Source organism: Ochotona curzoniae, unplaced genomic scaffold, assembly GCF_017591425.1.
Source record: "Ochotona curzoniae isolate NIBS_2020 unplaced genomic scaffold, NIBS_Ocur_1.0 scaffold_4701, whole genome shotgun sequence".
NCBI classification, from domain to species: Eukaryota; Metazoa; Chordata; class Mammalia; order Lagomorpha; family Ochotonidae; genus Ochotona; species Ochotona curzoniae.
The window spans coordinates 44,308,484-44,324,687 of NW_024467122.1; the positions used below are offsets into that span (position 1 = coordinate 44,308,484).

General features: G+C 42.3%; 1 protein-coding gene across 3 annotated transcripts; it reads right to left on the reverse strand.

Annotated features, from left to right (window-relative positions):
- Positions 1–10,659: 10,659 nt before the first annotated feature.
- Positions 10,660–15,958, reverse strand: ACTC1 (actin alpha cardiac muscle 1). 3 transcript variants are annotated; one of them, XM_040969473.1, is made up of 7 exons: positions 15,761–15,958; positions 15,008–15,158; positions 13,551–13,875; positions 12,744–12,905; positions 12,423–12,614; positions 11,496–11,677; positions 10,660–10,981 (listed from the first exon to the last, which is right to left on the reverse strand). In XM_040969473.1, the coding sequence occupies exons 2-7, from the start codon at positions 15,134–15,136 to the stop codon at positions 10,838–10,840; spliced, it is 1,134 nt and encodes a 377-aa protein (XP_040825407.1). In that variant the 5' UTR covers positions 15,137–15,158; positions 15,761–15,958; the 3' UTR covers positions 10,660–10,837. The 3 variants fall into 3 exon arrangements, with proteins under 3 accessions (XP_040825407.1, XP_040825406.1, XP_040825408.1); XM_040969472.1 differs by having other exon boundaries at positions 15,008–15,179; positions 15,766–15,793; XM_040969474.1 differs by lacking the exon at positions 15,761–15,958 and having other exon boundaries at positions 13,551–13,746; positions 15,008–15,136.
- Between the last annotated feature and the right edge of the window lie 246 nt (positions 15,959–16,204).

Genomic DNA, 16,204 nt, shown 5'->3' on the forward strand with positions numbered 1-16,204 from the left:
AAACCCATTTTCTCTAAGACTATAATAATCAAGTGAAAATTCATAACTGGTAATGAGGAGTGAGACAGGGAACACTCTAGGCAGACCAACATGTCCGTTCTTGCAATTGATCATTTTCTTCGCTATGAAAAATAAGTTGGAGATACTCCCATTTGTTTGGTTTTACTTTTGTTACTTGTGTTTTAGGGGTCCAGAAAGTCATCCCAACACCAATGTTTGGACTGTTTTCTCAAAGTCGTTTCTTCGAGAAGATAAACAAAATAGATAAACCTCTAGCCAGACTAACAAAGGGGGAAAAACTTTTGGTTTTGTTTAGCATTTGTATTATTTTTAGGTTCAATTTCATCTATTTCTGCTCTGAAGATCTTTCCATTGATGAGAGTGGGATGTTGAAGTCGCCCATCTTATTGCACTGGAGTTTACTTCTCCCTTTAAGTCTATAGTATTTTCTGTATACATCTGAATGTAAGTGACCTCTAATACATTCAAGTGAAAATCCCAAGAAACAGTTGAATACCAGTTTTTGAAATGTGGAGGCAGGAATAAAAGCAGAAATTTTGGTAAAGGAATGGGAAGAATATACAGAGAAACAGAGGCAGTCCTTTTGTGGGATTGACTATGGAAAAGAGAGAGTGGTGACTACAGGGGAAGTAGGTTTAAGCAGAATGGTTAATTGAGTTAAAAGTGTGATGTTTGTTTCGAGAAACTGAGGGAGTTTCGTTCTGGGGTTTTTCCCCCTTGGGTTGGAAAGGAAATATCATGAGACAAAGAAAGGGAACAGGGACCAGTGGGGCTCAGTAGTTTAAATCTAAAGAGAGAAGTTTTGAATATTTGCTGTTGATGGGCATCAAAGTCAACTGTAGTCATACATGAATTATCTCCCTACATAGGGGAACAAATTATTTATTTGATGATATAAAGTCTTTCTTCAACTTAGTTTATTTTTTCTCTGCAGGAGTCCACTCTTTATTTCATGATCCAAATTGTACACAGAGTTTGAATTCATAAGATGATAACTAAATCCTATACATAATTTCAGAAGCATTTTTGGAAACATGCTAGAATTCCCCCAAGCCCAGTGTCACTGTTAAAACTAACATCCCCTAGAGAGAAAGTATGAAGACAAGGGAGAGCTGTTCAGCACTTTGTTAAACACACACACACAACACAAAAAATAAAGATGGGCTGGCATGATAGTACACCAGGCTAATCCTCTTACCCATGAACTGGCATCTCACATGGACACTGGTTTGAGTTACAGATGCTCCATTTCTGATTCAGTTCCCTTCTTATAACTTGGGAGAGCAGCAAAGGATGGCCCAATTCCCCAGGCTCTTGCATCCACCTGAGTGACCCAGAAGAAGCTCCTGGCTCCTGGCCTCAGAACTGCTCAGCTCTGGCCATTGCAGCCATTTAGGAAATGAGCCAGTATGGAAGATCTCTTTCTTTCTCCATCTTTCTTTCTCTGTAAAATCTCCCTCTCAAATAAAAAAAAAATTACACATAGAAAAATGACTTTAAACTCAGGCAGCCATTCCACTGAAGATGATTCAGAATGCCCCACTCATTGTACCTACAAGTTCGACTTATAGCCAAAGAAAGAGGAAGTGATATTCAGAGAAAAATTGATTGCCTACAGTCAGCATTGTTTTTCTTAGTTGTTAAAGATTTATTTTATTGAAAGGTAGAGTTACAGAAAGAGAAGGGCAGATGGAGATCTTTCATCTGCTGGCTTACTCCACAAATGGGAACAAAGACCAGAACTTGGCCAGGGTAAGCCAGGAGCCTGGAGCTTCCTCTGGATCTCCTGCATAGATGCAGGGGCCCAGTGAGATCAGCCATCTTCTGCTGCTTTGCCAGGTACATCAGCAGGGAGTTAGATCAGAAGTGAAATAGTGGGCACAGTGCAATAACATAGCAGCTGAAGTCCTCGCCTTGAATGTGCCAGGATCCAATATGGGCGCCGACTCTAATCCCAACAGCCCTGTTTCCCATCCAGCTCCATGCTTGTGGCATGGGAAAGCATCCCAAAGCCTTGGAACCCAGCATCTGCATGGGAGACCTGAAAGAAGCTCCTGGCTCCTGGCTTTGGATCAGCTCCAGCTGTTGCGACTGTGTGGGAAGTGAACCATCAGACAGAAGATCTTCCTCTCTATATATGTGCCTTTCCAATAAAAAGAAATAAATCTTTAGAAGAAGAAGAAGAAGAAGAAGAAGAAGAAGAAGAAGAAGAAGAAGAAGAAGAAGAAGAAGAAGTGGAGTAGCTGCAACTTGAACCAGTGCCCGTATGGGATGCTGATTCCACAGGTGGAGGATCAGCTTACAACATCACAGAATCAGCTCCAACAGTCAGTATTTTCCTTAAAGGTTTATTTTGTCATATTTTGCTGATTGGTTGGATATTCATCTTGTCTGATTGCCTGGGAATCAATTACCTGGTTACAAAAGTATACTCTTAGATGTGTTTATAACAGCTCATGTTCTCTTATTAAAATTTGATTAGATGTGGCCCAGTACAATAGTCTAGTGGCTAAATCTTGCCTTGTAAGTACTAGGATCCCATATGGGTACTGGTTCATGTCCTGGATACTCCACTTCCTATCCAGCTCCCTGCTTGTGGCTGGGGAAATCAGTAGAGGATGGCCCAAGGCCTTCGAACCATGGACCAATGTGAAAGACCTAGGAGAAGCTCCTGGCTTCACATTGGCTCCACTCTGGCCATTGTAGCCACTTGGGAAATGAACAAACAAATGGGAGATCTTTCTCTCTGTAAAATCTGTCTTTTTAATATAAATAAATAAATCTTTTTTTTTTAATGGTTAGTCATTAACTTGGATTGTAGTATCTATAAATAAATTTCACTTAGGACCAAATTTGTCATTCAAATACAGAGGCCTACTTAAGCCCAAGTGAATTCAGTTCAGGAAATTGAATTCCATTCAAACAAAAAGCAGATGAGGCAAACAGGACACAGACCAAGAACTTGATGTCTAGAAAAGAGAGGGCTGGAATGCTTCTGACTTCAGTATATAAAAACATAATGTCGGGTCCGGCACAATAGCGTATGGGTGCTGGTGCTAATCCCAGCAGCTCCACTTCCCTTCCAGCTCCCTGCTTGTGGCCTGGGAAAGCAGTCGAGGATGGCCCAAAGCCTTGGGACCCTGCACCCATGTGGGAAACCCAGAAAGAAGTTCCTAGCTCCTGCCTTCGGATCGGCGCAGCACTGGCCGTTGCTACTAGCTGGGGAGTGAATCATCAGACGGAAGATCTTCCTCTCTGTCTCTCCTCCACTCTGTACATCTGTCTTTCCAATAAAATAAATAAATCTTAAATAAAAAACATAATGCCAGTTCTTCAGTCCTTCAACAAATAGCCATTGAGGGGAAAAGTGAGCATTTGGGGATCAATTCAAAACTTGCCAAGAAAACATGGAATGTACAACACCTTGATCTGTGAAATAAATTCAGGGACATAATTTTTAAATTTTCATAAAAACATACAAGAATCCAAGAGCCTGGCGTGATGGCCTAGCAGCTAAAGTCCTTGCTTTGGGCATACCGGGATCCCATGTGGGCGTCAGTTCTAGTCCCTGCAGCTACACATCCCGCTCCTTGCTTGTGGCCTGGGAAAGCAGTCAGGGACAGCCTAAAGCCTTGGTACCCTGCACCCGCGTGGGAGACCCGGAAAGAAGTTCCTGGCTCCTGGCTTTGGATCAGTACAGTACTGGCCATTGCAGCCACTTGGGGAGTGAATCATCAATGGAAGATCTTCTTTGTCTCTCCTCCTTTCTGTATATCTGACTTCGCAATAAAAATAAATAAATCTCTAAAAAAACCATACATTAACCCAAGGGTATTGTATATGTGAACTTTGCACTAACTGGAAACAAATATTGAAGTTGAATGAACTATTCTCCAAAAAGCCTAACTTCTCAACTCCTGCAAGTTTGTAGTAAGTGGAAGGCATTTCCACTTCTCCACTGCAAAAGCTGAATTTCTTTCACTATTAAGGTTAATGAGGGCTGGGGCCCTGTAATCTACATGAGTAGGTTAATTCTCATGTGTCCTAGATAGTGGAGCGAGAAAGAGATTTAGAACTTCAGCTGAAGGGACAGGCAGACGCTGCCAAATCAGAAATGAATACAGGCAAGGGAAGCAAGGAAAGCACCATATAGAAGGTTTTCTGTACCTCACTTTTCCATCCATAAAGTAGAGGCACCAAATATGACTCCTCCCTTCCTTGTGTGTGAATGAAAGTTCTCAGTTTACTGCTTTAAACAGTTAAGGAGAAAAGTAGTTATGTGATCTAAGATTTTATTATAGTTAGAGGAATATTTTGTCAAAAATGAACACTGCTGGTAGGACATATGTGTCTTGAGAATATTTTCCTAAGTCTGAATATGACTTGGTTATGTTCTATTAACTCGTGTTTTGTTATCCATGGTATGGATTTGTGAAATATGTTAGAAGTGTCTTCATACATAAAGTTGAAAGATCAAAGTCCAAATTTCAAAATATCACCATTAAATGAGAGTATTCCAAGTTATTCATTTAAAATAGCATAGTCTGCCTACAGGGAAAGAGGTAGGTCTCCTATCATCATGACTTCCTTCCCTATTCCAGGCCACCCTTGCCATTGTGATGAAAACCCATGAAGGCAGAGGATACGAGAAGACCAAAGAAGTGCATGAGAGAAAAATGTTACCCTTCATAACAAAGTCCTCACTTGTCTTCAAAGTCTTTAGATATTTCCACTTAAATTTTTTAATGGACACAAAAACCATGCATGTTTTTGGATATCATGTCACATTTTGATCCATGTATGAATTATCTAATGTGCAATGTCTCCTCAAACATTTAATATTTATTTATGAGATGAAAAATCCTAAATTCTATATTCCAGCTTGTTATTTTAGAGGGAAATCCGGGGCACCTTAACACTATTTGTCACTGGCGTATTTGGCACCAGAAACCCGGAACTTCCTTCTCCTATCTTAGTGTAACTGGGATACATTCATCTTGAGAGTGTCTGACTCAGTGTTAGATCCTCTGTACTAAAAAAAACATGTTTTTTTTTTTGTTTTGAAAATCAACTAGTAGAAATAGAAGAGAAGGAAAAAAACCAAATAATTTTAATGGTGGTTGCTAAAAATTCCAAAACAAACAAAATTAACTTATAGTGACAGGGCTGCCTAGGGTTTAGAGCAGACAATTGCATTTGGACATAATGGAATGTTTGGAGTGGAAGTTATTGAGTGCATACATTTGTCAAAACTCATTAAGTCACATGCTTAAAATAAGCACACCTCAATACAACTGAAACTAAAAAGCACAGTATGAAGGAAACAAACCAGGAAGACGCAGGGGTGCAGGTGAGATGTGAGTCCAACTTAGGAAAGATCTCAAGAAGGTTTCTTTGTGCAAAAGAGATTGTTCTTACTACAAGAACTGTTGCACAAAATTTCTGAGAGGCCATTATTTTAGACTGAGCTCTACACCAGACCCAAAAGTCAAGTTAGACAAAAGTGGAATCATTCATGCTAGATGCCACATAATCAGCTTAAACTTATAAATGGACCAGAGTTTTAAAAATCAGAAAACTTATAACAGCATATATGAAGAGGTTTAGCTTGAATTGGTATGATAAGACAGTTTACTCTGCCTTCTCTCTAAAAGAAAAGAAACGTTGGCAACGGTTGATCCACCTGTGGTTCATCACTTCTGCTTTATTCAACCTTTTCTTTCTATAAAGCTCACCTTCTCTGCTCAACTCTTCAGAGAACCTTTGTGTAACACAGATGGGTTATTACCTGATTCTTGAATAGCCATGGAGCCAACACAATGACTCAACTGGTTAATTCTCCATCTGGTAGGACTGACAGTCCATAAAGGTACCAGTTCAAGCCCCAGCTGCTTCACTTCCCATCCATTTCCCTGCGTGTAGCCTGGAAAAGAATTAGAGGATGGCCCAAAGCCTTGGGACCCTGAACCCATGTGGGAGAACCACAAAAAGCTCCTGGCTCCTGGCTTGGGATAGGCTCAGCTCTGACTGTAGCTGGATCTTATGTTGGAAGATCTTTTTCTGTCTCTCCTTTCCTCTGTAGATCTGCCTTTTCAATAAAGATAAAGAAATATTTAAAAATAAATAAATAAAAGCCAATTAGATCACTAAACTCAATTTGTTGAAATTTTATTTTTTGATGGGCAGATGTTATAATTGTTTTCCTGGAATAAAGGACAAAAGCCACGATTTTCATTAAGACAAAATATTGATTTCACTCTTCCTTGGATAATAGGACTATGTAACCAATTATCCCCCCACAAAGTCCTTCTATCGATAGGAGTGCAGGGGAGTGTTACCAAGAGTGAGCAATATCTTTTTATGGTTATGAGTACATTCTAAAATATACTATGGAGATAGTTTTGCTCATTCATAAATATATAAAAATTGATGGATTATATGATATGTGAATTATATCTCAGTGATAATTACTTCTAAAGGTAATAGAACGAGCCAGATCAGGATGGAAATTCTGGCTATGAAATAAAACAACAAAAAATTTTGGCTTTCTTAGCATCAAACTCACATGTTTAACTAGATACAACCTAAAGTGATTATATAGATTTTTTGTTTCATTCATATGCCATGAGAAAATAAAACTTCACTTACCTCCCAAACAAGAAATAAAATTATTCAATAATAGACTTTCCATTTCTGATAGCATGAACAACTCTCTCGAGATTAAAATTCCAGATAACCTTTATTGCTTCAAATGTGTTTTTCAACTGACATGAAATTACCTCTGAGTCTTAAAGTGAAATCCCGGAAGATGAGAATTAGCTGAGGCAACAAGACCAGAATGCATTATGTTTTACAGTGTGGTGACAAACACAGTCTTGGTGGTTAACATGACACTAGTCTGTTTCTCAGTTGTATCTCATGTCTGCAGGGACTTCTGGTCGTTTTGCTCCTATAGAGATGCACCCTGAGGGAGGCCTTCATGCAATATACAAGTGTTGAAATTGATTTTTTAAGTATTATTTTTAACTTGAGAGGAAGAGAGACAGAGATAGATGATCAGAAAGAACTCTCATCTGCTGGTTCTCCCCCTAAATGCTTGTAATGCCTTGACTAGTCCAGACTAAAGTAACTTAGTCAGGTCTCCCACTGGAATGAGAGGGGCCCAACCACGTAAGTTATCATCTGCTGCTTCCCAAGGAACACATTTGTAGGAAGTTGAAATCAGGAGTAGAGCCATGATTAAATGCAGGTACTCCTGCCTGGGATGTGGGCATCTTAGCCTTTGAAGCAGAATGCTTGTCCCATATTTTGATTCCTTCTATCATGTTTCACCGTCTTAGTTTGGATACATATTCTATTTTCTATGTATTTCCTATTAAGATTTATATTTCGAGTAAATCCTCCAAATAAGTTCTCAATGAATTGTGAAGTCCTATCAACCTACAGGTTGCTTATTAAAAATTGGGATTCTTTTATTATATTCACTTATGGTGCTCCCTTTTATGCCTTACAATCCAACCAGTTATTATAATACAATGAAATTGACACTCCAGAGTATTGTCTATAGAAGGGGACTGACAACCCTTTACTGTCAGATTTAGACTGTTTTAAAATAAATTCCTGCAATTGGAGAGGAGACACAAAGTGGTGTGAAAATTACATCCTACACTGAGAATTCCAAAACCCAGTTTAGACTTTTTTAAAGGCCATGTGTCATAAGGCCATGACTGTTATTCTCTGGACTCTTGAAGAAGCAGCATTACATGAAACCATGTTTCTTCTTCCTTCATGAAGTCAGCAGTCCATCTCTCCTTTGGAAGATGGAAAGAAATCTATATTCTTGACCTTTGAAGCATGTGCTGCCTAAATTCACTAGTTGCTGTTAGGTTAAACTGTTCAACAATAAATCTACTGCTTAAGCCATTCTGTACAAAATACCAGAATGTGGGGATAGGTGTGGTGGTGTAAAAGGCTGACCCTCTGTATGCAGCACCAGCATTTCATATGCCTGACGGTTCCCATATGGGTACTGTTTCGGGTCCTGGATGCTTCATTTCCAATCCAGTTCCCTGCTAAAGGCCTGGGAGGCAATGAAAGAGGGCCCAAGTGATTGGGCCCTTGCATCCACATGGGACACCTGGAGGAAGACCCTGGATCTTGGTTTGTGATCAGCTTGGCCTTTGGATCAGTTTGGCTCTAACAATTGGGGCCATTTTGGGGAGTGAATCAGTGGATGGAAAATCTCTCTCTCTCTCTCCTTATCTCTGTAAATCTGACAAATAAACCAAACTCAGAAGCATATGAAACTACTTAGAAAAGTCTGTTTTGATGACCCTTGTATTTTTGCTGGATCCATTGAAGAAAGTATAACTCCTCCAACTAGAGCCAATCTCCTTTTTTATAAAGATCTACTTGTTTTTATTGGAAAGGCAGATTTACAGATGGAGAGACAGAGGTAAAAATCTTCCATCTGCTGATTAACTCCCCAAATGGCTGTAAGAGCTGGAGTTCAGCCGATCCAAAGTCAGGAGTCAGGAGCTTGCTCGGCATCTCCTGCATGGATGTAGGGTCTCAAGCTTTGGGCCATTCCTCTCTTCTTTCCCAGGCCACAAGCAGAGAGCTGGATGGGAAGTGGGGCAGACAAGACACAAACTGGCACCCATACTCATGCCAAACTGGCATCCCAATGCTCATAAGGGGAGGATTAGCCAATTCAACCATTGTGCCAAGCCCTAAATTTTCTTAATAGACCCATTGCCTTTTGCTTTCCATTAAAGTAACTGTTTGGGCACTAGGAGTGTGACAAGGGTTCATATACTCCCTTCTGGTGGATTAAATTTATGCTGATACCATGTGTCGTGATTTCTACCCCCCCTTAAGGATGCTGAGACTCACCAGGCTGTTCCCTAGGCACAATCTTTGAAAGTTTGAAGTGTCTTAATAACTTACACTCTGACATCAACTGGAGTGAAGGAAACCTCAGAGCTCCAGAAAATATGTGTGTTTATTACTTGTGATATAAATATCAGAAGTTGATCTTAAAGCTTTGACTTGTAAGTAGCAATAACAATGTCTATTCCATTTCCATTCATAAATAGGAACAACCACGAGTGATCTCATAGCCAGTTGTCTATGCTTGAAGCATGAGCATGATATTCTAAGCTAAAATTAGTAATTGCGTTCTCAAGTTGAGAAATGAGAAAGTCACAGAGACTAGCTGAATAGTACCTTTCTCTTTCTCTGTGACCCAAATCTGTCTACTTGGCTGATACACAGCTTTTAAACCAATCCTTCTGTGCTATAGGATACAATTGGAGGAAAAAGAAAACTCTGCAATGAAGTTATACCATATCCAAAGAGAATGCCAGCAAGTTGGTTTGTTATGTAGCCTGCTTTGCAGAGAAGACCTTCCACTCACCAGTGCTAAATCCTGAGCTCCTGAAACATAGACTGTGTTTGGATTCCTCTGAGTGTGCCCCATCTCAACTGTCTTGGGAAAAATAAATATTTCAGTACTTATTTAACCTCTTTGTATCTTGAGTCCATCATCAATAGTCTAATTAAATTCATTTAAAATGCTCCTGTATTTTCTAACAGTTCATGAGCAACTGATTTGAAAATGAACAGTTTAAAATATTGTGTTTTAAAATGTTTAATTTTATCTGAAAGACAGAAAGAAAGAGAGAGAGTCTTCTATGTGCTAGTTTACTCCCCAACAGCCAGAGCTGGGTCAGGCTGCGGCCAAGAGCCCAGAACTCAATCAAGTCTCCCATGTCGGTTATCCCAATTTCCTTCCCTTTAGATTCCTGCTCTTACCAACTATTTTTCAAGACCCAGACACATTGCCATTGCCATCTCCTTGATGTCACCCAGACATGATCCTATGTGGGCCTCTGAAGTATAGGACACTTCTGATTCTTTTGGATACTGTTCCAAGCATGCCTCTCATTAATAGGTAAAATCAATTTTGGAGCAAAGGTCTATTGTGGCTTTTCCCTCCCTTTGTCCCCTCAGGATTTTTAAGCCTTCATACTGCTCAAATGACAGTTCCAAGATGTCAAAGAAATAAAAATGCTGGAGACTTTTGTCCTACAAATTAGTTACTGACTAGGCAGAAGTCTCTGGTTCTTGCTGCCTCACATAATTTTTGAACATGCACAGTGATGGGTTATGTATAGTGGAACGTGACTGAACTTGTACATTGACTTTCGTGTTTCATACCAGTCATTAAGAAGATAAAGAAGACTCAAAAGATTGAGAAAATAAACTAATTTACCTAAATGTAAATTAAAACACTAACATGTATGTGTGTTTCTGCCTAGTTACAAAAACAACTGGCACATCTGCTAAAGCAACAAATTTTAGTGTCATTCGTATAGCCACTGATCTTAATTAGGCATTTCATTTCCTATGTATATGAAGTTAAACCCAATCTACTGTTCAAATTAGAAATGCACTCATGATTCTATTTCAATTTTATCATTGCAACTTCCAGGTAGATGTTTTGCTGATTCATCTGATGAACTTTATATGGTTCCATAATATTACAATACCCAGAATGTCAAAGTAAACAATGGCCCCACCTCATGCTTATCCGCCCCCCCCCCCAAAAGAAAGAAATTAGAGAAGCTTTTATAAGTTGCAAGCCCTGGCCTGTTTTATTTATAAAGCAATAAATATAAGAAGCACAAACAAACGGCATGTGTGTAAACAAACTGTACAATGATTGATGAGAGATGAGGGTGGGGGTTCAGAAGACTCCATAAAGCATAATACTGTCATTCTGAACACAGGGTAAACTAGGGGAGAAGGCACCTTAGAAGCATTTGCGGTGGACAATGGATGGGCCTGCCTCATCATACTCTTGCTTGCTTATCCACATCTGCTGGAAGGTAGACAGAGACGCCAGAATGGAGCCACCAATCCAGACCGAGTATTTACGCTCAGGGGGAGCAATAATCTGCAGAAAGAAAATAAACTTCCAATGAACGCTGAAATTCTAAGCAATACAGCAAGTAACTTGTTGGGGAGAGACTCAAAAAATATATCAGAAATTAATTGAATGTAATGTAAGACACTTCACAAAATAATACAGCTAATCAAGTGCTACAAATTTTTATCTATTTCATCATTTATATTATTAAATACTCTACAAGGTAGAATTTCTCCACTTCTCTGAACTAGGAATTGTATGACAACAAGGTGAAAGCAGCAGCGGAGGTTAGTACAAATGTTGGGGACTTTTAAAGTGTTTGAAGATTTAATTAGTTTTATTTTTTTTAAGTATTTATTTTTAGTCACTGCTTAAAATTGCTTTTAGAGTTTCTTGTCTTGAGAGATATATTAGGAAGAAAATCAGAAAAGTATTTGAAAAGATCGAAATTTAAGTTTATAGGAGGCAGGCAGCTGAGTGCAAAGGAAAAGGGCTAGGAATGAAGTTCTGCTTTGTTTTGCCAACCCACTGAAGTCTTTACCTTAATCTTCATGGTGCTAGGAGCCAGGGCAGTGATTTCCTTTTGCATTCGATCAGCAATACCAGGGTACATGGTGGTGCCTCCAGATAAGACATTGTTGGCATACAAGTCTTTGCGGATATCGATGTCACATTTCATGATGCTATTGTAAGTAGTTTCATGAATGCCAGCTGATTCCATACCTAAAAGCAAGTTGTTTTATTATTATTTTTTCAATCAGAGTTAACTTAGCACAGGCAGGGCGGAGAGAACAGAGCTTCTCTTTGTTTCTGAGCTATCACCATTTGTCTCAGAAACATATGTTCTGCTGTAAGAACAGGTGTCTCTCAAGAGTGCTGGCACATGATCCTCAAAACACTATCAAGGAACTAAAGTTGTGTTTAACATTTATTTGGAGTGAACATCATATGTATGGAATTGTATTGGGAAGGGATAAAATGTACATTTAAATTAAAACTAACACAGTTTTCACTTGCAGATTCAATCGGGCCCAACGAATTTCCTTGTTGAATCATCAGTAAGGAAACTGTTTGATGACATACTAGTGTCTACCTATTACGAGTGGAATCGATGTTGCATGTGATGACTCACTTAAGAGGGAAGTCCAGCTACTTGGTAATGGAACTTATTGGAATAAATCAACTCTATTGAGTAATTGTTCCTTTCCTGCAGACACGTGATATTCAGTTACTACTGTGGCTCATCCTTTATTTTGAGATGAACTCAGTGTGTCATGCTTTATCAAATCACTAGAGCGGAACACAGACTTTGCTTTAATGAGCCATCAGTACTTGGGGCTGAGCTGTGAGACTCCAAGCTATGATTTATTTTAGCTCCAGGACTCCTTAATCCTTCCTAAGTACAACAGATTTGATTCTAGGAGACCCTAAGATTTTCCATGCTTCTGTCCCAGACCCAGCAACGTACCAATGAATGAGGGCTGGAAGAGTGTCTCAGGGCAGCGGAAGCGCTCGTTGCCAATAGTGATGACTTGGCCATCAGGCAGTTCATAGCTCTTCTCCAGGGAGGAGGAGGAGGCAGCTGTGGCCATCTCATTCTCAAAATCCAGGGCAACGTAACACAGCTTCTCTTTAATGTCACGGACAATTTCACGTTCAGCTGCAGAAATAAAGGGCATCACTGTCAAGCTCTGAGGAGAGAGTCAATTATAGGGAGGAAGATGGATTTTCTGGGGAGGGAAAGAAGCAGATACATCTGCTGTGGCAGATGAGATGCATACACACTCACCAGTGGTGACAAAAGAGTAGCCACGCTCCGTGAGGATCTTCATGAGGTAGTCAGTAAGATCCCGCCCAGCCAGATCCAAACGCATGATGGCATGGGGCAGAGCGTAGCCCTCATAGATGGGGACGTTGTGAGTTACACCATCTCCAGAGTCCAGAACAATGCCTGTCAGGGGAAACAGACAGAACAAGGAAACTCTCTGAGGACCACTGTGTTAGCCATGCCAAAGTCAGCTTCTGGTCTTGACTGAGAGATGCTGCCACTGGCATAGATACAAATACGTTAGAGCCTTTATGCAAGCATTATACAAGTAAGCATAATTGCATAAATGTAAAGTCAACTGCAACTCATCCTTTTAAAGATTATAGCAGAAAACTTTCCCAAGAACACTTTCAAATTGCCATCCCTCTTATTAGCCATGAGCATGCTAGGTAAGCAGCCAGGCAGGATTTCTTTGCTGTTATCTAACTTACACACACCCTTCTCTTTTCAGATCCTGTAGAGAATCATGGAGATGCTTGCCAAAGGGGATGAGATGGTGAATACTACATTAGTCTTTGCCTTGTGTTGAACCTCGTATGTAACATCAGATACCTTTAGAGAGGGAATGCTCTAACTCCAGCAGCTGTCAGCTCTTTCAGTAAGTATTCTCAGGAATGTATCTTGGGATATTACCATTCTCTCTCTCTCTTAGCAGAGACACTTTGCTAGAGGAAGGGAGGGGAGCGATAGGGTTTCTCTCACTTGGGGCTTCTGATTCACACACAGTGAAAGGATGATTCACAGTGACTGCTCTCAGCCCAAGCATACCTGTGGTACGGCCAGAAGCATACAGAGACAGCACCGCCTGGATGGCCACGTACATGGCAGGGACGTTGAAGGTCTCAAACATGATCTGAGTCATCTTCTCCCGGTTGGCCTTGGGGTTCAGTGGGGCCTCGGTGAGCAGGGTGGGGTGCTCTTCAGGGGCCACGCGGAGCTCATTGTAGAAGGTGTGGTGCCAGATCTTCTCCATGTCATCCCAGTTGGTGATGATGCCATGCTCGATGGGGTACTTCAGCGTCAGGATACCTCGCTTGCTCTGGGCTTCATCACCTACGTAGGAATCCTTCTGGCCCATACCCACCATGACTCCCTGTAAGAAGATGGGCAAATCATGCCACTCACCATCACAGGAACACAATGAATGCTTATCCACATCTGTCTAACTTCACAAATCAAGGGAAAATCTGTTAAGTGCCAGAATTATTAAACAATAGGATTTGACCCCAATTTAGAAGAATCTTCTAAAATCAATATTATATTTTTAATATCCTTCTCCCAAAAAAGAAGTGTAGTTATATTGTTTAGAATATAATTGGGCATAGAAAGCAATGAAACAGAACTTCAGCTTATTTACAAAAAAAAATAACAACAACAAAAAAAACACCTTCAGTTACTTAGTAAATTTATCACCTGCATCAATCAAAATATACCTGCATGAATGCATTTGAATTAATGGCACATTGTATTCCTCCTAAAATAGGTTCTGACATTTATCCAGTGAGGCTGGAAAGGGCTGATGTGCTATTATCACCTTGACAGTGGAACTCAGCCCTTCCAGAGCTGTCCTGGAGTAGCCATCATTTGGTGCTGGCTCCTGTAGCTTTTACGCCAGCAGCCTGGCTGGCCAGGCATGTGACAAACCCACAGAGCACGACGACGTTTCTTTTAATAAGCAAAGTGGAATGTCACTGTCACCATGGCACTTACTACCTCTGTCATTCTGGGCTTCTAACAAGGCAACAGCCAGGAAGGGGACGGACTGCTTGTTCCCGCGGAGCCCTGTACGCTGGCTGTGAACAAGAGAGGGGGGATACGGGCTGGAGCCTGGTTGGTTGAGAGAAGCACTAAAAGTTAAACTTTGTACAGGACTGGAAAAGAGGCAGAAGGAAAAAGGCAGACTGTGTGAGCCACAGAAGACCTAAAGAGCGCATTCCTGGAAGGCGGGGTGTCTCCCAGGAGAGAGCTGGACCCCCGCTGAGAGGTGTGCCTCTGAAGTGGATAATGGGGGCTCAATCTTTGGCATGCTGAGGGCTTTGTGAGGGTACTGCTTGTTTTGGCTTGGTTTTGAAACTCTCCTGTCTTTTCCTTAAAGAGTTTAGGAACCACTTGGGTCAGGTGAGATGCCTCTTAGATGGTTGGACTGAGGAAGTGGCAGACAGTGCAGTAGAAAGGAGCCAGGACTGCCCCAGGTGGGAGCAGAGCCAGAGGAGCGGGAGGTGTACCTGGTGGCGCGGGCGGCCCACGATGGAAGGGAAGACAGCGCGGGGCGCATCATCGCCCGCGAAACCGGCCTTGACCAGCCCAGAGCCATTGTCGCACACCAGGGCAGTGGTCTCCTCGTCGTCGCACATCTTGGCACAGCGTCAGCGGGGTCTGTGAAGTGAGCAGGGAGGGCTCTGAGGTATGGCCTTTGTAGCAGGAGGAGGGGACCCGGAGCAAAGGGAGGTTCCGGGGGTCCAGATGGCAATGGGGAACTGCCTGCCATCTCCTGTTCCCTTCGTGGCATAAACAGAAGGCCAAAAAGATGCCTTGGCGGAGATGAGGGAACGGGTGCGAGGAGCAAGCAGGGGAGAATCCCCCAGGCTCCGGGACCAGAAATAACACCTCTGTCACAGGTGCAAGGAGTGACTGCCAGCGTCCAGGGCACCCCCCCTGTAGCAGGTCTTCCTTAGCCCTTCAGTTTTCCTATTTTTTCACAAGCAAGGAACCCATTCTCTAGTCCTATCCACATCCCCTAGCGCATCCCCCCAATGAATGGAAAAGCAAGGGCCCCCTCCCCAAGGATTTCTCCGTGTTCCTTCTCCCCACGGGGAACCGAGACCAGGGGACGGAGAAAACAAACAAAAACCCAAAACAAAACAGAATAGGGCAATGCCAGAGAGGCAGGAGCGCGGGGGCCTTGGTCAAGGGACGCAGGGCGGGCTGCTAGGCGGGGGTCCGGTGGGAAGACAGGCGCAGGGGCGGCGCTGACTCACCGTGCGCGGCTGGGCTCGACTGGGCTCGGCTGGGCTCGGTTTGGCAGGCGGCAGGTTGTGGGTGCCTGGCGCCCGGGGCGCTGCTTTATAGCGCGCTGATGGACGGGGTCAGTTGGAGCAGCCGGGGGCAGGGGTGGGGGGCCCAGACAGCCACCTTGCCTTATTTGGTCGCCTTCGCACCATCTAGGACTGCCGAGGCCATTCATGGAGCCAAGGGCAGGGGAGTGGATCAGCGGGGGGCTCCCAGACCATGTAAGGAAGGGGAGGGGGCAGCCAGGGGGATGGCCAAATAGGGAACTAGGGAGGAGTGCGGGAGTGAGGGGGGAAGGGTAGGGGGTAAGGGAAGACTAAGTGACGCCAGCCCACCCCCTCTCCCTGCCTGAGGTGGGGGTGCGCTCCGATGTGCTGAGGATTTGTTCCTGGGCCTACCCGACAGTCTGAGAC

Coding starts and splice junctions, on each gene's coding strand:
- ACTC1 (XM_040969473.1), bottom strand. CDS start 15,136: ATGTGCGACGACGAGGAGACCACTGCCCTGGTGTGCGACAATGGCTCT. Junction 13,876..15,007: donor TGGGCCGCCCGCGCCACCAG/GTACACCTCCCG, acceptor ATCTTCTTACAG/GGAGTCATGGTGGGTATGGG. Junction 12,615..12,743: donor CTACTCTTTTGTCACCACTG/GTGAGTGTGTAT, acceptor TTATTTCTGCAG/CTGAACGTGAAATTGTCCGT.